Source organism: Balearica regulorum, chromosome 5, assembly GCF_011004875.1.
Source record: "Balearica regulorum gibbericeps isolate bBalReg1 chromosome 5, bBalReg1.pri, whole genome shotgun sequence".
Classification (NCBI taxonomy): Eukaryota; Metazoa; Chordata; class Aves; order Gruiformes; family Gruidae; genus Balearica; species Balearica regulorum.
This window is the reverse complement of record NC_046188.1, coordinates 13534866-13555627: the sequence shown is the minus strand read 5'-3', so window position 1 is coordinate 13555627 and position 20762 is coordinate 13534866. Positions and strand designations below refer to the sequence as shown.

The following is a 20762-nucleotide window of genomic DNA, read 5'->3' as shown; positions in this document are numbered from 1 at the left end:
AAGACCCATATTCGAACCATGCCACGGCTGCGAATTGAGGGGTCCAGCCTACCTCTTCCTGGCAGTGAAGTGTCTCTCCCTGCTTCTGTTGTCATGGAGATTTTCTTTCCAGTTAAATGATTACAATTCTCCATTCGGGGGCAGTCCAGCGGCTCACAGTGCCCCTCGCGAGGCATGCAGAGCTCCCGCTGGGGCTCCCAGTAATACCATAACATCTGCTGCACAGACCTGGGAGGAGAGGTCTGTGCCGAGGACAGATGCTCTGTGGGCATAAATAATGACATCCCCAGGGATGAAACTCCCCAGGGTACCAAGGGTCAGCCCAGACTCAGGGCAGCCGTTTCAAACCTGCATTGCGAACCTGGGGGAAGTTTCAGCTTCGTGTACATTTTACAGAGCTGCTGAGCAGAGATTTCTTCCCAGTAAGAAGGATCTGTGGTAGAGTGTTTGCTAAGGTGATGACCCCAGTGGGCTCAAAATCTGTGAGACTTGTACCAACCTACAGCTTTGTCATTACTCACCAGTTCTCACAGTGCCATTGTGTAAATGTCCAGGTGACTTAAAGGACTCACTGAAGTTTACAGATCTCTGAATTGTCCATGCTCCTGTTAGATGCAGCATTTATTGCTAAGCCTTTGTATAGATATTTATTTGTGCAGCTCTAGGTATACTTGGGATTTTCACAGCTATTTAGCCAGAAATAGCTAAACACAACAGAGAGAAATCTTAGGGTACTCTGTACCCAGCTTTTCATGGCAAAGGAGAAAGCAGAGATGATCTTGGAAAACCAGTGGAAGCAAGAAGGCTTAAACTGGCTTTGCCTGCAAACAGCTACTCAGCACTAACATTGTTATGTTTTGCTGGTAAGGCTGTGTGCTGTGCTGCAGGGAACAAGGATTTAGAAAAATGAGATAGGGCCTGCTGGCTGAGACCAGACGTGCCCCAGTATCTTCTCTGTCACAGTCTGCAGTTTTTCTCTAGTAAGGCAAAATAGAACACGTTAAAGATGCTTTGCACCTAGGCAGCTTGTGGCTCGACTAGGGATGGTGTAAAACTGATGTAAACTTTTAGCACCTGCAACCTCCTGAAAGTTTGCACAGATTCAAAAGCATCTGCATAAATTCCTAAAAGAAAAGTGGAAAAAAAAATTGATTCAGGATTTTTCTAGCTCAGGGGTCTCTCTACCCCAGTCTGTTCTGCAGTATAGACCTATGTGGAGAGGTCAAGGGAGACATTGAAGTTTCCCTTTCCATATCTTTGACATCATGAATCACCAGCAGTAAATGTTACTTGGATACCTGGATTATGACGGTGGCAATGCATCACTGGGTTTGCTCCACGGCTTCTATTGACATTGTTTTTCTCTTGATATGGATGCCTGGAAGATTGGTTACCATTAATGTAATTGTTCTTGGCTAGAAACACTTCCATGCCATAGATGATAGAGGGGGTTTGCATGAGCTTATGACAATTTTGCTTCTCTCCTTGTAATTTCTCTTGGTTTTGCCCATCAAATTTTCCTCTCTCATATGTTTAGGTGAAAGTAGTCCACAAACCCTAGTTGTCTAACACATCCATTTTGCACTGAAAAAACTGACCAGTTCCCAGTAAAATTGCATCCAATCTAAACAAAAAAATCCACAGTAAGTAGGAAACTGAGCTTCAAAAAGTGTTTCTATTGAGAACATTATGCAAAGGTAGTCAAAATAAGCACAAACACGTGCACACATACACAAGCACATACACATGCACATATACGCATAAAACCCAAATTGGAAATCCACTGTGCCAAAAGAAGTGTCAGCAAATGTGGGTGGCAAGGAGAGAAATGGACCCAGAAATATATGGAAGAAAGTGTTAAAGGGATAAAAGAAGAACAGGGTAATCACATCAATCTTTGGGCAACACTGTAAAATAAAGGAGGAGTAGGGAAAATTATTCCAATTTGAAAATGATCAGATGAACAAATGGTAACTTAATCCTGTTTGCAGAAAAAATACACCCAGATAACCTGACCTTTGTGAAGTATGAAATATTTTAATGTTGTAAATCTGGCTGCTTTGTAAATAAAGTAAAAATAGGTCAGCTTCACTTCCCTGTGAAACTATTTTAAGAATAAACTCCTGTGAATCAATAACTTCTTATCATTTTTTATAGCTTTTTCTGGTTTTCATATTATTAGGTGATACTCATGTGCCTCCAAGTGCATGTACATGCATGCATTAAATGAACGTTTACATTCTCAACTAAATTAGGGCCTGATGAAAAGTTCAGTTCTGACCAAATTGAACATTACATGTCTGTGCTCTAACCCAGCAGACAACACACTCCTCCCGAAGACTGCAGATCACCACTAAGGAGGAAGGCTGCAAAAGCCTTTTTTTCTCTGCTTCCCCTCAGTCTCAAGCCCTCTTAAGGCCATGAAATATATCTAAAGTAAAACACAGGCTTGGGCTGACTTTCTCTAAAGAAGAGAATTTCACTCAGAGTGCAGTTTAGCTTTGAAGGGTGACTGTTAAAATAGTAACTTCTTGTTCAGAAAACCTTTTCCCTCTCTGTTATCACAAGTTACACCAACTTCCTTATGAAAACAAGGGAGTTTTCCCCCCATTTATTCCAAAGCTAATACAGCTACAGGATTCCTGCTCAGAACATCTCTTCAGCCTGTGAAATGTCTTGCTTTTGGTGAAACAATTACGTGTGGGGGCTAATCTCAGTGCTAAACATATGCTTGTATGGGTTTATTTCTCATGTCTTAAAATTTCTCTCTGGTAAAAAATAGGATGGGGACCTTGCCAAGTTGTTACCTGGGTAGGGTGTAAAGCAGGAAACCCAGCGTCACCTTCAGAGATCAGTTTTGGTTCCAAGATTGGTATTTCAATTTTTTTTTAAATTTTAACTTAAAAAAAGCCATGCCGATCATGTCAGTTAAGGGATCACTGTGAGGTATATGAAACCTCCAACCTCTTTTTCAAAGCTGAACCTATGCTTTACAGTTAATATTTTCAAACCCACTCAGCACTGCCCTGATCTTGTTCCCACTGGGCCCGAACAAAAAGGTCACCTCTAAATGTTTGTAGAGAGGTCAAAAACTTGACCAATGAGCCACATAAATGACTTCCCTGCTTGGGTAAGAGAGGGGAGGCCTAGCAGCAACACAGGTAATTCTGAATAAATTAAGACAACAAAGGCTTTCAGAAAGGAGTAGAAAAGGATGTCCATTCAGCCTCTTGGAAAACTTCTGCACTCAACAGTAATGGAAGTTTAATAACAGAAATGGTCTCTAGTATGCAAGTGGGATATTATTATACAGGGCTTATTGATTAGGAGGGTTGAATTTCTCTCCCTGCACAGTGAATAAAACAAGAGACACATTATTGAAACTAATTCTAGTTCCTTGTTTTCCTCGCACTGATTTTCCTCTGTGACATGTTGCTGACACGCTTTTGGATGACAGTTTTGTTTCAGACATTATCTTTCTTCAGGTTGAGAAATCTAGTTCAACTTGCGGTATGCCTTGCTATTCTCAATAGAAACATTTTTAAAGCTCACCTCGTAAAATATTTTGGGCTTCCAATATGATAAGTCTTCAGGGGAGTAATCACCTGCCCGAAACATAATTTTTAATATAAGTTTTCTGCATAATAAGGTACAATGTTCCATTAGAATATTGGAAAGTCACTTCTAATCTGATGTTTGGTACAAGTGCTAGACATTGCCATGAGCAAAAACCAGACTTTCTGGCCTAAGTTTTGAAGGGTGCTTAACTCATCAACGCCCAATGAAGTTGATAAGAGGCTTCCTACTGACGAGGAAGCTCCTTTATTTTAAGAGAAGTGGGATGGCCAGCCCCTCTGCTAAATATGATGCAGGATTTATGGCAGGCATGCCTGCAATAATGTTTCAGTACCAGCGTTCCCTGTCCTTAAAGCTGAAATATATTGGAACAAAGCTACTTCAAGAGCAAAGTTACTTTCAATAGCGCTGCTCTGAGTGAAGTGACAGGAAAAATATTGTTGGCATGAAAACAATATGGAGAACCTTCAGACTGCTTTCACTAGATCTGTGTAGATTTCAGGATCATCATGACACCTGCTTAGTTTGGTCTTGTTTTAAAAAGCCTCCCCAGTTAGGGGAGCATTTAAGTTATAAGACCACACTAGGATGTTTCCTAATTTGAGGTCTTACAGCCTATTTCTGTTTAAAATTTGCATAAAATGGTTTGGTTGACTCACTTTGTTGGTGGTTTCTGACTTTGTTTTGCTTTGGTTTTTGCCTTCTGCAAAGAATGAAAAATATTTCTTTGGGTATAGCCCTGGAATGATTTGTTCTGATTTTCATTTTGACTCATCCAATGAAGTAAATCAAACAGTTCAATTATCTACATCAGTTTAGGAAAGTCCTCACAAGAAATGCAAACAAATTCCTGCATAAATGGATAATTGTAGGTTGAGAAGTTTTGCAAAGAAATGAAAAAATGGATATTAAGAATCACTGATGAATTTAAAGCTAGATTACAGACCATTTTAATCAGTGCCAGGAATGTCAGGAGTGCATGCTTATTGTAATTTGTCATTAACATTAACTGGGCCCCTGATTTGCAATAGCGCTGTACCACAGCTTCAACAATTTTAAATAATAGGTTTTCAGTATCATTCCATTCTACTTGGGACTCAAAAGCAAGTGATTTGCTATAGCATAATTTGAAATGTCATAATACTATTTGAATTGATCATAGTCTCAGCTTTGAGTGATGGAGGGCCAAATTCTGTTCTCTTGTATCAGTGCAATGGAGTGTAACAACAGAAAATATGCAGCCAAATGCATTAAAAAAATCTATCTGTATGTATAGGGTATAATTATATATATGTAGTATGTTTATAACCTTTGTATGTGTAACAACATGGCACTAACGCACATGTATGTTTACACATAAATGATGTCATATATGTACCTATGTACAAATATTTCTATTTGCATGTTTACTTTCAATACAAACACATCTTACATATCACATATAAACAACTTCATGTTGTACGTAATATATATTCAGATAAGTGAAATATATGTTCAATGTGAAAACACAATGTGTAATCAATAAATAATAAATGATGTATGTTTGAGACTATATGTTTATATTTTTACTGACATATGTCTTTAACACAACCATTTGTAAATTCCTAATAACCGTTTATTTCAAAAAGTTACTAACCTTCTCAGTTTTTCAGTTACTTTTTCAAGTTCCTCCTGAGCACGTCTCAATTCTATTTCAAGATACTGACGTGTAGAATCAAATTCCGTTTCAAGCATTTCCAGCTTATGGGTAGTGTATGATAGACGCTTTCGTAATTCCCCTTTCTGTTCTTGCAATGTACTAGAAAAACAAAGACCACAGCTGTAGAATTTAGCTGCTCCCGAAAAGCTTTTCATGATCCACTCTTTGACCAGTTCCCTACAGTATAGGCTGGCATTAAGCCAGAGAAGTGTGCTTAATAACTTGTTTACTGCACTTTGAAAATCTTCTGATTTAGACAGTTGACTATCTTCCCATCTGTCCTTTCTAGCACATTCATTGCTAATATCTCATTAGCCATAATGGACTATTTTGTGAAGGAATCTTCATTAAAATACAAAATACAGTCTAGAGTTTGGTTTCACACAGGACCTTTCATTTAGAGTTATCTTAAAATACTATGACTGAAGCAGTGGATATCAATAGAGCAGCAATTCTAAATCAACTGTGCAAAAATATTTCCTTGCCAATAATCCCAGTTATAATATATTTTGTGGAGAAAGAAAATTTTGTCTTATTTGATTCAATTTCTACCCCAATCCCTGGCCATAGAGCTGCTAGAGATGTTATTGTTCAGCATTTCATCTGGAGAATGGTAATCAATTAATATTATAGTAATTTTAAAGTTATGGCTCATTCCCCATTTTCCCACTTATTTGGGAGCAGGTGTGACCCCTAATTCTTCACAGTTCCTCCACTAATAAAGAACTTATGTCCCGCTTGTAAGCTAGTTTCAGTTACACTCATTGACAAAACAAAGCACTAGGCAGAGAATGTGGAGAGAGGAGGTTTTTCACTTGTTTTCTCTTATTTGGGGGATGACATAAGATAGCATAAAGATAGGAGATCCAAGCAAAATTTTTATCACGAAGGTCTAAGTGCTATCTGCACCCAAGTAGTCCCTCTGGATTTGCAGTGATGAACCTGGGGATCCTTCCCTTGCTTTACTGGAGCTCGACTGCACGATTTTGGGTGAGCCAGTCTGCACTTGCCTCAACTCTTATCTGCACAATGGAGATCTTTTATCCTTGTCTATTTATTTTGTAAGCTCCTCAGTCTTCTAACATGTTTGCCAGTTGCACAGCAGGACGGGGTTCCAGTCAGAGCTGGTATCTCTGGAGGTGACTGTAACTTGGTTCAGATACTGTTACCACAGTACTGAGCTGATCACTTGGCTTCAGGTGGGACCTCTGAGGCACTACAGAACTGGAGTCTGCCATCACCTAGAGACAAAAGTGCTACCACGTGATGCATTGTGAATTGCCTTGCTTGTTTTTAATCATATGATAAAAATAATTCTACATAAAAGAATGGCAAATCTTGATTCCCTTTGATGTCAAGTGAATACTGCCATCAGCTTCAGTAGCATAATGTTTTGGGTCTTTAATTAGACAAGAGAGTTGGGAACAACATGCCATTCTTCAAGAAACACTTGTCTGAGCTGTCTTCCGTGTGACTGCTTTCTCTACAAGCTGCGATAGGAGCTTCAGTAAGTTAATGCAAAACCTTTACAATTGCTGCTTGCTTGATCCATGCAGCTTAGAGCTAGGAAACAGTCTAATATTTTGCCAACACAGTGCTCTACTTCAATTACACACATTGCGTGGTTACAGTTATACTTAGATTACCACTTGTAGTTATATTCTCTTAAAATAATATATTCTAATTCAGACATTTAATGCAGCTCCAGTTAATGCAATCATTTAGTTTTTATATTTTACTTGGTGAATAAAACCACCAAATTATCTAGGGAAATAATGCTGCTCATTCATGATGTTACCACATCACACCACCTTTCACTTGCTCTGCTTCTGGCCTGTTGTTCTTGCTACTCATCTGCTCATCTTGGGAAAAAACAATGGTCAGTTTTCCTTCTTGTAGCCTGGCAACTTGAATTTTCTTCTGTGATGTGGGCATTACAGTGTCAAAACTTGTAAAAACTTACAGTGTAACTTACAGTTACAGTGTCAAAACTTGTGTTTAGAGTGAAAAGAGATTTGATCTCAAATCTTCTGCAGCTCTAGGAATGTAACCACTAGGATTTGTACAAAAAGTAGACAGTAGGTCCTCCAGCTATGGTTTTGGATGAAAGTACCCAGGCTTCATGCTGGGCAGGTGCAGCTAATGCAAGTTCAGCCAGATCAGGGGAGGTTACAACATCCTGCTGCACTGGGGAGTTTTGGACGCAGGCAGAGTTTGACCTCTGGGAGGAAGAGGGGCTGCTGGGGTGCAAATATAATGGGAATGCCAGGCATGTTTGAGTCAGTAATAGCTGGAGGCAGCTTAACAAAAGAGGAAAAAGAGGAAAGTTAATGGCCTCCAATACCTTCTTGCTTTGGGTCGCAGTTGTGTGAAGATTAGGTAGGAGCAAAGCACCTGACTCCTCAAATGAAGTTGCTTCTGTGTGCCTAGACCTGTCTATGTGAGGAAATTTGGGGTTCAAAATGTGAGTTATGGGTCAATTTTGATCCTCAGGAAGAAGGCAGTGCTGGTCTGAGATGACAAAACGTGCTTTGGGATTCAAGTCTGGACGGTTCAGCAGGTTTTGGTAGCCTGAAGCTTCTGCTAGGGCCCCGGTTCAGCAAAATTTTGAAGGATAAACTTAACTTCAAGCTTGGCCTTTTTTTCCCTTGAAGTTCACTTTGAAATGTTTGTATTCTTGAATTCTTTGCTTTCAGAATGAGATTATTCATTTCATTAAAATCAAGCCTATTCTAGTGAGTTTTACTGAAACAGCCTACATACATGCACTCTACCACATAATGCTTTGAGTAGTAAAGCAGAGTTGTAACTTGTAGAAAATAAGAAACGCCCGCCATTGGTTAAGGCGTTAGGTAACTTCAAATATCATAGTTATTCTCATTCAGCAAGCCATAATTCTGAAAAAGATCTACTCATTTCCACCCAAGCTGTTCTTTGATTCATCTGATACACACAAAACCAGCTGGCTGTTTTTAAGAGAAATTATTATTTTTAGACAGGAACAATAATACCTGGTTTATGATAGGATTATTTAAGATGCAGTAGTAGGTACATAAAAATGAATCATTATTAAAATACAAGTTATTAGAGAGAAAATTAAAAATTTTAGAAATAAAGAAATGTTGGCAAGCATATGCTGAATGGCAGGAAACTTATAGCCACTTTTATGGAAAAGAAGGGAAAAAAAAAAAAAGAAAGAAAGAAAGAAAAGACCCCAACTGGGAAAGCACTTAACTATTTGCTTTAATACCCTTCTTGAGCCAAGCAAGTTCTGAAAAGATAGCTAACTTTAAGCAATGGCACAACGGAACTTATGCTTCTGATGGGCACAAATAGGGAAACTTTTCCTGGATCTGGGATAGAAACCATTGAATGGGTACTAATCACTGCAACACTGCGAGCAGATTTCCCAGGATTCCCAGGATGGTTTTGATTTCTACATGAACTGAGCCTTATCTAGATATATTACTGGTTTCAGGTAAAGCCTGTTTTCTCTTACTTTAAGTTATATGTGAACAAACACCTGAGAAGCAAAGTCAAGTGAGAGAAACAGTAGAAAGAAGAAGAAGATGCAATGTGTCAAATTTAGTATCTCTAATAGCAGGATTAGAGTCTCTTTTTTTTTTTTTTTTTTTTTAATACAAATCTATGGTATCTTAAGAGCTTTTTTTTTTTTTTTTTTTTTTGCATTTCTTATGAAACAGATGTTCTTTCCCTGAAAACGTTCCCCTTACTGTTGCCTTCCAGTGGTATCACATAATGCCATGCCTGAACTCTCTTTCCATACACTGTGTCGCATTTTTTGTTCTAGAAGTCTGGGGTTTTCATAAGGACTGCTTAATTTTGTTGTGTACCCCTGCAAATTTGGTAGTGGTAGTTTAGACAGGGTTGCAAAAAGGGAAAAAATAAAAAGCCAAAAGTCATGAAGTCAACCATTTAGCATTTTCCATTTGCTCCAAAAGAACAAACTGCACAAACTAGCTGTGTTTTGTTTCTGCTTGTCACATACCAGCTAATTAGAAAAGTTCACTCCACAATATTTTAATGCTCGTAAATCAACATATTTCAATTCATAATTTATCTTCTATGCCTAGTCATCCTTAATGGTTATGTATTATGTATATAATAAAGAACATATATGTATTCAGCAAATGTATTTATTTTATATATATGTGTGTGTGTATATATACTAGTTGTTTAGTTTAAGGACTAAGAAAATAATTCAATGGAAAAAGTACAGCCAGGAGAAAGGAGAGGACTTATTTGCAAATTAAAAATAGTCTTGGGAAATATGGTAGTGCTGTGTCTTAGAAAACGCCAGTCCTATATTCCATGGACTTCCTGAAACTCTGACAGCTGGGAGGAGTGAGGAATTACAGGATGGGATTAAAAATCCCATGGAGTAGGACATTTTGCATGAGTGGTTCTCTATTTCTTCTAATGATCTCCAAAGTCCTGCTTCTGTGACAACCAGTGGTTTGCAAGTCATTACCCGTTTTGCTTCATTAAAGTATTTCTCTAAAAACAAGGACAGTAAGTACAATATTAAATATTTAGACTGGTGAAAGAAAACCTCTCAAGGGAAGCTACTTTAAAGGTTATTAAAAACAGGTCTTCAGATTTTCCAAAGTATTATATTCACCAATTAACGCTGTTTATACTCATTGAAAATATAAAATAGACATGAAAATATATATTAGCACAGAAATGTGTGCCCACAAACATTGTAATGCTGCCAGTGATTGCCAGGTTCGAATTCCGGAGTTGCTCCTTGGTGGGGAATTTGAAGCCCTCTTCCCTTGGGCAATGCTCCTACAGAGAGAGACGCCAAGCCTCACTGTTGGATCCTGTGGCTGGAGTTGATCCTCAGCAACAATTCAGGGGAGATATTACCAGGTGGGAGCTGGCACTACTCAGGCTCTACTTTTAGTGAAAAGAAGTCTGTTTTACAGAAGAACGATGAGAAGGCTGTGCAAGAAAGTTCAAGTACCACCAAATACTCCTGGTACTTCCCTGGCATTAAAACTTTGCCATCCTAGCTTGCACAAGAGTTGAAGCAAAGAGATATTTGCATTCCTGATGTCACTTCTCCCTCTCCAATAAACTTCTGTCCACAAAGGGTGGTGAGTGGTCAAAATGGGTACTTTTTTTTTTTCTAGATGTTCCCACCAGCCTGTACGTTAAGCTGAGCATTGGTGCCACTCTGCACAGCTTCAGCCCCAGGGAAGGGTGCGCAGGTCGATGAGCAGAACGGAGACGGACAATGTGTGCCTATCTCAGCCTGCAGCTGTCGGTCAGGATTGATCTGTAACGCTGACTGGAAAAGCTCCAGGTGAACATATTTCCACCAGAGCATTTCAGGCAAAGCTAAGATGCCGTGTGACGACAGCTCTATTCTGAGGAAAGTGTGCTAGAAAACAAGCAGGTTTTCATTGTACCTGTCTGATCTTCTGCCAGCTCATCTGCCTGGCAGATGGCCTGATGACAGAGGAGTGCTGGCATGCAAAGTTGGGGCTGTTCAGCTGCCTGGAGGCCAGAGGATTTCTAGAGCTTGTTACCCTCAGACAGCCCACAAAGAGGGTGCTCCCAGAGCTGTTGCTCCCTTAGAGCCAACGTCTATAGGGCTGCCCCATCAGTAGAGCATCCTGGAAACCTCACATTTCCACCTGGCTGGTCAAACTACTTTGGTGGCACTGTCATGTCTGCCTGCCACCCCAGGGCTTTGCTTTGTAGACGGTTCTGCAATGTTGTTTAAAACCAGAGCAAAGTCATTTTTTGAACTATTGAAATTCTCCCTGAATGGACTGATTACATTCCTTCACACAGCTCCAGGAGTGAGTAAAACAAAATATGATTAATGCTGTTAGGAGGGAAATTAGCAATGAAAGGAATGCAAAACGGGGGCAAGTTAGACACCCATGTCAAATATACTGAAAAAACATACTGAAGGTTCTCATTGCTACGTAGTGAAACAGGAGTTTTAATGTAGCTGTGAAATCCTAAGTCAAACTAATTGTATTTTGTGGCTAAACATCCTGCCTTGGGAGAAGGAACGCGTAAGTAGGAACTAACCTGCTCTGGGGTCTGGGAGTCTGAGTCTTGCACCTGGCTTTGCCAATGTGCCTGGTGTTATACGGGTTGAGCGAATTAAGGCAAGACTGACCTGACCAAAAGCAAATGTCAATATTACCGGTCAGCTGTGGCTCCTGTTCTTGGTCGTGACAGCAGGTACTATCAGGATGAGATTAATCTGACCTATTTTAAAAGCCTACTTTTAGATGAGGTGATGCAAATCTGGAAGCACTCATTTCCGTTAATTACAAAGGGAATCTAGTCAAGTAGCTCAGACGTAGACAACCGCATCTCATCAGATAACTCCCCCTCTTCCTGACTCAATACTGTGTGTATGAGATGAAGTAATAGTATTCCCTTTCTTTGCTTAGATTGCGTGGACGCCCACAAAAAAGAACGTCTAAATGCTTTAAAGTGTTTATCAGATCTGTTTCATGTCTGCAACGTGTCACATTCTAAAAAAGGGCTTCAGAGGATTAGGAATTTAGGAGCACTGATGGAAATTTTAAAAATATATTCTGGAACAGAATTTCAAAAAGCATCTTCTTCCACTGTGTCAGTTTTTATCTAGGGAACAATCAAAAATGGTCAGCCCTGCACAGGTACTTGCTGTACAGGAGTCTAAAGAGCAGGAGAGGGTCTCTGGGAAGGGCCAAGGGACCACTGTGAGCCCAGCCATGCCGTGACAACTTAGTCCACTGATGACAGCCAGGAGCAGTGATGTGGTGGGCAGGCAGACAGTCTGGGATCAGGCTTGTGCACTTGCTTTTCTGGAAGTGCTTGCCCAACAGTGTGAGGCTGCTGTGGACCACTGTGAAGGGATGGCCTGTTTAGCTCAAGGACAGCAAACAGCCACGTCCCTGGTTTTGTTTCTGATATTAGAATGGAGCCTATCATCACAGAGACGAGGGCAGTAGGCCAGGTGGGAGGCAAAATACTGGGGGACCTCTTCCTGACACGTAGTTCACACCCCAGGGACCACCAATCGGGGGACAGAGAGGTCTGGGGACATTTTCAGCTAGGAGATGCCAACAAGTCCACCGTGCCACTGCGTTGCTCCTCAACAGAGTTGGACTGTATTGCCAATTGATTTGGCTAACAGGGAATTTTGGTTTCAACAGCTCCTACTGATCCATGGCTGGTGGTCTGGATTACCCGGGACCTTTTATTCCAGCACAGCTCTGCTGCTGGTCACAGGGCATGGCTCTGGCATGGATAACACCAGATCTGCATGCAGCCCAGGATGGACAGGCTGCAGGAAAGGCAACCAAGCCTTGGCCTGGGAGAATAGCTTTGAGACGATAGTTGTGTCACTGAATCTGACCCCTCAACAATGTTTTTTAGATTTGTGGTTGTTGGGAAATGAGGTCCAAGCATTTTACAAGTGTTTTCTAGATTAATGAAAGATCTTTAATGAAGCAGTAATTGGATTTCTGTGTTAATCAAGTTAATCAAGTTTTGATTACGTGTTACATGCTCAGGGTCACCGTTTCAAAAGGATAATGCCAAAACCATCTTCCTTGTCTGCAGTTTTTGTGGCTAACCTTGCATTTGCTCCATCTGATTAGGAGGGGGATGGGATCAAATTACAAAGTCTAGATCCAGATACTGAGAAACCAACCACAGACTTGAAATTAGTTTTATTGGGGAAATAGATTACATTGCTGCAGCTCACACCCGGAGCCCAGTCCAGAAATCCCAAAGCTCTTGTGTTCTTTATTCAGCAGCTTCATTTGTACCCAAAAAAATGCCACGGCAAAAGTGTACCCAAGTTCTAGAATACGCATTTTCCTATAAATTCAGGCTCACACACACTTTGTTCAGCTAACCTATTTTTTTTGCAAGTTTTCACCACCGTCTGTCAGGTTTTTTTTCACTGCAGCACATCAACCAAATTTCTCCATTACTTTCAAAGAAGTTTGTTAAATATTTGAAACTTCAGAGTACGAACAGTTTTCCTGTCAAATAGCATGCAGATCTTTCCTTCCTATGGAGATATATATATATATACACATATACACACACCTATATAGATAGCTAGCTTTTGGAGGGTGGGTTTGGGGTTTTTTTTGCAAGTATTAAGCTGATTTTAATTTTCTTCCCTGTACTCATTTTCAAAATAAACAACTTGAAGCTGGGTTTGGGTTGAGAGGGAAGGCCTGTACATATGTTTCAGAACAAATGTGTGGGTGATCCAAATCTGGAGCTGTTAGTTTCCAGATGACAAGTAACAGAGTCCTTTTCTTAGGTTCCAGGCATTCTGGCAGAATGTAACCAGAGAAGAGGGATGCTTTATCAGAAACATTAAAGAGAATAATTTGGAAGGGAGATGGGAAAAAAAAAGAGATGTTTAGTAGTTGAAGTCCTAAGTGCTGTGGGACATTAGCATTAGAGCCTATTTACAGCACCTTGAGAGCTGATACAGCTAGCTTAAACAGAAGTTTCACTGGATTGTGGAAGGTAGCTTTTCTTCACTTGGGATGTTAGTACCTGACTCTTGCATAACTTGCACAATTAAAAATTTAGATGAGGGAATATATATTATGTGGTAAATGTATCTAAACTATGCTGAGCTTATTCGTAAGAGGTGGAAAAGAGGTACCTCTCTTAAAAATAAAACTGAGTTATATTTTGGTTATATTGACCTGACAGTCTTTCATTGAAGGTGAAGGGGTGACTTCTATAACAGGTATCCGAAGCCCACAGACACATCTATCCAAGAGTATTCAATATTAACTGTAATATGAGGCCATTGAGGTATGAAAATTCAGTTCCATGTTGACATGCAAAAAACTCTTAGAGGACCAGCTGTCAGCACTGAGTTGTCTTAAGTGAATGCCATTATTGTCAGTGAAACATGGCAAGATTTTTGAAATATGCTCATACTAAAGACATACAAATTGTCCTTTATTTAAAGGTACTATCCACAACCTAAGGCTCTGAATGGATTCAACAGAAATACCATGAATAAAATTACAGCTTTCAGAAATAGACACTAAAGGTGTTTTGATTATTTTAAATGAAGTTTCTTCAGCAGACAACTGTGATTCCCCCAGTGTGCTGAAAACTGTAAAGGGCAAATGAAAATGAACAGAAGAATGAAGAAGAATGAATGAAGAATCCAGACTTGCATCTAGGGAGCACGTTACTGTGCAAAGCACTAAGAAATCAAGGGTGCAGAGCAGCTCAGGGGGAGGGAAGAACGTGGACTCACAAACAGGGAGGTGCACCATCAGCTCGCGCAGCTGCACTGGCCAGCCCAGCGCCGTGCTTGGTACAGGGCTGCACGGAGACTGAAAAACTGGGCCAGCTTTCTGAGGACTGATTTCATACTTCTGCTAACTTGATTTGGATCTGGAGTCTTCAAAACAATTTTCTGTTTCCTATTAAGGAGATGACCACTTTTGCTTACGAGATACTTTTGAGGTTAAATACCTGGTATTTAGGTATTTAGGTATTGCTGGCTGTATGTGAGAAATGAATGCAGTGCAGAGCGAAAAAGCCCAAATTCAAAAGTGACTAAAGCAGAGTGAAACAGCGGAAGCTGGAGAAGCTGTTACGATCTCTGCTTTCTTCCAAGCTGCCTCCTAATATTGGTCTCTTCTCCCAAGTAACTAGTGAAAGGACAAGAGGAAATGGTCTCAGGTTACATCAGGGGAGGTTTAGATTAGATATCAGGAAAAATTTCTTCACTGAAAGAGTGGTCAGGCATTGGAACAGGCTGCCCAGAGAGGTGGTGGAGTCACCATCCCTGGAGGTGTTCAAAAAACGTGTAGACATGGCACTTCTGGACATGGTTTAGTAGACATGGTGGTGTTGGGTCGATGGCTGGACTTGATGATCTGAGAGGTCTTCTCCAACCTTAAGATTCCATGATTCTATGATTCGAATGCCTCTGTTGGATCTCCCTAAAGTCTGTGGGGACTGACTGATTTCAGCTCCGGCAGGTAGACTCAGTGGCTTAAATGCAAACCATTAGGTTCAATAAGTGATCCTACAGAAGTTTGAATAAAGACTGTCCCTGTTCACTTCGTTTCTCTGTGTTGCTAGAAAATGAAGGGATGAACAGGTGGAAAATAAGGTTGTAAGAGAATAAAAAAAGGACACAATTCAAGGAGGAAGACATGTTTTCTGACTCACTCTCCAGAGGTAGGAAGAGAATGTTTATTATCTCATGATAATGGAAGACTCTGCTCATGTTCATGCCATACTCCAAATTGTCTGCATTGTCCAAATGTTACCTAGTGCTCTGCATCACATCTGAAATAAGTCAGCTGGTGAGGCTGGGAGAGAAGGGAGCTAAATTCTGACATGGCAAACTTCAGCCAGCATTTGTCCAAGAGAGCAGAGACATAACGGCCCTGACTGTTCCTAGGGGTGAAGGGATCTTCACATTGCTGCCCAGACTCTGCTATTGACATAACTCTGGAAGAAGATTCATCTCTGTAAGAGTTGCTATTTTCTGGCTTTCTACAGGCTGATGTGTTTGTATAAAACATTTGGCTAGAAATAGTGAGTTACAATGTAAAGTTGCGGGGAACAAACGGATAAGAAAAGCAGCAGAAAAAACTGACTGCAACAAATATACAAAGGCTATTGGGGGGGGGCTGCCTCACACAGAAAGTGATTTCAAGTTGTTGAACAGACGTTGCCTGCTTTTTAATGTCTGGCAGAGTCCTAGCAGTCTGCACTGCGTCTCACTAGGGAATCCAGACTACTAAGCAGTGATGAGAAAGGAGAAAAAAAAAAAAAAAAAAAAGAGTGAGGTATTGAGAAATTGAGGTAGCAAAATAAGAGGTAGACTTCAATTTATGATTTGGAAGCCAAAGAGAGCTCTCCAGGCGATTGAGCAAGCTGCCTTCAGTTGCAGCAGCTCTCCTTACAGCTTTGAGTGGCCAGCTTCTAGATTGCTTTGGTTTGTAGTCACGGATAAGCACTCCCTCTGGAAATTACTGAAAGCAGCCCGCCACATCATCTCACAAGCTTATAAAGTTATATTTTAATTGTGTTATTAAACCTTTCTTGCTTTTGCTTTTGTCTGTTTACCTTCTTGATTCATCTGGATCAAGCTGTGCTGGAACATGAATGTGGTTCCTCCTGATTTGTGCTGTTTATTTGTGATAGGACATGTAATAAGAATGTGTGAAATCCACTGCCCAGAAGCAAGCTGAAATTTATCTTTCTCTTTCTATTAAACACTGAGGTTGGAGGTGCGGTAAGGAAGTACTATAGAAATTTTGCTTTAGTATTAGGTAAAGAATTTCGATCCTGTTTCATTGGTATAAAGCATCCAGATATAGGTTGATGGACAGAGGTTATCATCTCAGTTCTCACCTTAGCTATTTCCTTCCTTTCCCAGTCCTTTTCTCTTTCCTCTGATTTGAAATTCATCTTCGCCTGGCTCAGGGGACTCATTTTAGTGGGCTGGCTTAGCACTTCCCATCAGAAAGGTTGTGCTAAGCAGCTGAAAAAATTAAATATACACTTTTGGTTCCAGGACCAGTCAGACAGAATTACCACTGGGACTGGGCGGGGAGGTGGAATTGCAGATGTCATTGCTTTTTTTCTTTATAAGCAGTGTCTATTACCTTCTTTGAGTAAATTACTGAATTTCCTTTTTAATTATATCTGGTCACAGTTGCATTCTGATCCTCTTTTTTGACAGAAGTCCTACAAGACAGAAGGTCCTGTTGTATCTCCAACTTGAATCCACAGATGCTTGCCATTAAAAAAAATGCCAATTCTTGCCAGATATTATTACTGAAGAGCATAGGAGATAATGGTGCTGTTCCTTAGAGTAAGACACAGCACTGACCCCTCAGACGCCTTCAGTAGCCATCGGTGTGGTCAGTTCTGCTGCAGTCTCTGTTCTGTATCGTTTAGTTCCCCATCACACAGAGCTGTATGACATTACTAAAGCAACATGCTGCAGAGGTGAGCTCTAGGGACTTTTTGGAAGTTTTTCTGGCAGTAGGATAGATCACTGGTTTGTTAACACAAGCAAACAATTAATTTAAATAAATTAATAAATTGATTGAATAAATTGATTAAATAATGTTCCTTATCCTGGACACGCTCAAATGCTTAGCTGTGCACATGTAATTCAGATTCTGAGGGAAACTATTACTACACACAGACTCAAGTATAAGGTGTTGAACAGGAACAATGAGAGCTACTGGCTGTTATCTGAATGAACATATTTTGCCTGAATATTTCAAGATATTTTTAGTTTTCCTACAATAACAAATGATCCTCAGCTCTTTGATCAACTTGATATTACAGCAAAAGAAGAGAAGGAAATAAAGAGAAAGGAATTGCCATCTGTCATCTTTGGCTAATTATTTCGAGGCCTACCTTGTTTTATACACTGCAGCACACTATTTTAGGACTAGTTAACTGAGAAGTCTTCTACTCTGCAGGGGTATAAATGAGTTCACCTCTAGCAAGTTCCCCACCACTCAGCATGTTGTGCTGTCATTTCACACAACTTTCCTCCCAATCTAATGTCATGATTTCTTAGTTCAGTCAAGTCTATTTTATCCTGCTCCCTCAGCTGAACTGGCTTTTCAGTGTAAGACAGACTCTGTTTTGTCGCCTTTTTTTTTGTGGGTCTGTGGGGAAGGAGAGGGATCAGGACCGCATTCCTCCAAACTCCTGTTAGCAGTCCAGCACCTTGGCATTAGCTCTTCTGTAGTTTTTGGAGTGCGCCACTGACTGAAGGAGCTCTCTGCAAGTGTGGAGGGACCAAATCAGGCAGCAGTTATTCATCTGAAAAGATGCTTGCACTATTCATGTGAAAAGCAATACACAACATGCTTCTTCAGAGGAGACCCAGGAGCCCTCTGCTTGCATGTACCCTGTGGAGGCAGCACCCCAAAGAACCATACAGAGTGAGGAAGCAGACTCTCCCAAAATTTCCACTTGTGCCCTGAGATATGGATTACCTAAACACAGGCCACTTTTTTTTTTTTTTTCCTTACAACTGGACTACCTTAGGATTCTGGGTGAATTGAGACTTGGGTTATTTTTTTAACTCTCTTGCTGAAATTTTTGTTGCTTTCTCATTAGTTTTTTTTAATATTATGGTGCATCAGGCTGGATAAAATAGAATCTATCCTCATTTTGTAAGTGCTGACAGTTGTCACACTCACTATCTTTCATTTTCAGAAACAAATGTTGGGGTTTTTTAGTTCCTTCAGCAAGCTGATGTTTTTCAATATAATTGGAAAGTAAGTTTCCAGATAAATTTTTAAAGTCTAGATATGACAAAACAGTGTGATTAAGATTTGAGTTAATCAACAGAAAAGAAACAAGTAAGCTTTCAGGTAATACGAAAATCTCTCTAAACATTTAGATCCTCATGAGTTTTAAAAAGCAGGGAGGGCAATTAAAATTGGCAATTAAAATTTCAATGGCTTTTAATTTTTTTTTTTATGAAATGGATAAACAGCCTGAGCTAAAATCCTGGATTTGTGCATTTTAAGCTTTGGTATACTTGGAGATAAACTGTGGTATTGTCCTCTGTAACAGTAAGATTATTTTCTTTTGAAAATAAGAACTACAAGTGGACAGTGATTGTAGGAAAAGAGAATTTTTTTTAGACACTCCTACAGAAAGGCTACTAAATGTCATCCCAAGACTCTGAACTTCCCCACGGACATCCATTCAAAAACATCACATAAGATCAAACTCAGTGATTGCACTGTGGCTGGGTGAATTTGTTCCAATTTTAAAAGACTTCCAAATATTCAATCAAATTGGAATGAGGGTCAACCATTTTGAAAATCAGTTTTATATGTCCTGATTATATTTCACTTCACTGGTCATTTCCTGCTTTTAACAAGGACAAGAAGCAGAGCAAACTATTTTTGCACCAAGCTCATCTAAACCCAGGTAAGAGTAGAGTGCATGTGCAGAGCCCCAGGGGACTGAAAAACAGGAATTCAAATGACTTTTCTGAGCTGGTTGGGTTTTTTACTCCACAGAGTGTAGACTGTGCCAAAAAATACCAAAACAATCTCACTTACATTTCCTGCACTAGCAGCACTCTTAAGATGAAAATTCACACACATTATTCAAAGAAAATAAATAGACTGCAACAAGGCAATCTAAAGCTTAGCCTATCTTTATTTTTTAAATCTAATTAATTTCTTACTTTGAAATACATTTCAATATTTCATAAGTCATTGAAAACTATAGGATCAGTGCATGACATTTCTTCTGCATATCTACCACTTGAAATAAAGTCAAGTAACAAAGAACAAAGAGTATATTCAGGAGAAAAGTAGAAGAGTATCTAAGCAAAATACGGAAAAATGAATCATTACTTAAACTTATACTGTGTGCTGCATAGGAATGTAAACTAGAATCACTCATAAGTCCTCCATCTTTTCAACATCTCTGTACCTATAGCATTGAAAAAATCCTTACTTCAGGAGACCTGATGAAGGAGAGAGAACATATACATACCGGCAATTAAGAAAGATGGGTGGACTGCCCAGATAACTGTGGCATCAACAATGAAGTGCAATGCATCTGTATTATAAGAACTACTCCATCAGAAGAAAAAATATTAACTGGTGGTAGGCAGCTGTGAGTATTGCAGCTTCCTAAACAACTTTCATTTTTTATACACATTAATAACAATTATTACAGGCTTGGCTGAGGCAAGCATCTAGAGTACTATAATAAACAGATCTGCTGCTATCCCCCTAGTTCAGAAAACATAGCACAACTGCATGATGAGAGACTACAGACTGACGTGAAGAAATGAAACATTTTTACAGACATCAGAAAGTTAGAAAGAAAGCATAACTTCACAACACATCACTTATTAGTTACCTGTCCCAGAGAGTAGGTGAAGATTTTGCGAGCCTGCCCTGGAGAATTCTAGGTTGCCATAGGCAGGTTGGCACCCAGGAATTTCGTACCCTGCAGCATGAATAGAGGATAAACCATGGCTAGGTATGGCTCATAAGACATACGAGTGATAACCTAGCTAGATTTGCTGCACATTAGTAGGCTATGGCATAATTTGGTACTAATTATTATTCAGGATATCTTACTTTAAAGCAGTATTAAAACTACAAAACAAGGTGATGTTACAGCACACACATTTAGTGATTTTCTTGTATGACTATTGTAGGTCAGAATAAGCATTTATAATTGAGCTTATGATGGCTGTAAATGGGTGCTACTCCATCTATTTTACTGGAGAAGCATCTGGTCTTAAGATTTGTGAATCAAGCCCTTGTATTTTTGCATTGTAAAAACATCAGATTAAACAAATTTATGCTTCGTTGAAAGAGGGTCAGCAAAATTCCTTCTGAGCACCATAGTGAGAACAAGTTTAACAGTGTTAATTAAATCTGGGCTGATGTTCAAGTTCCACATACCAGGTTCCATGCACATCTAC

General features: G+C 39.7%; 1 protein-coding gene across 7 annotated transcripts in view; it reads right to left on the bottom strand.

Moving 5' to 3' along the window:
• Window positions 1–20762, bottom strand: part of BEGAIN (brain enriched guanylate kinase associated) — a 163334-nt gene that overhangs the window by 53923 nt on the left and 88649 nt on the right. For 3 of the 7 annotated variants that reach the window (XM_075753051.1, XM_075753049.1, XM_075753050.1), the window contains 3 exons: window positions 20189–20278; window positions 5209–5374; window positions 3553–3605 (listed from right to left, as the gene is read on the bottom strand). In XM_075753051.1, the coding sequence (XP_075609166.1) occupies window positions 3553–3605; window positions 5209–5374; window positions 20189–20278 (309 nt within the window). The remainder of the gene's footprint in view (window positions 1–3552; window positions 3606–5208; window positions 5375–20188; window positions 20279–20762) is intronic. The other 4 variants (XM_075753054.1, XM_075753053.1, XM_075753052.1 and 1 more) reach the window with 2 other exon arrangements.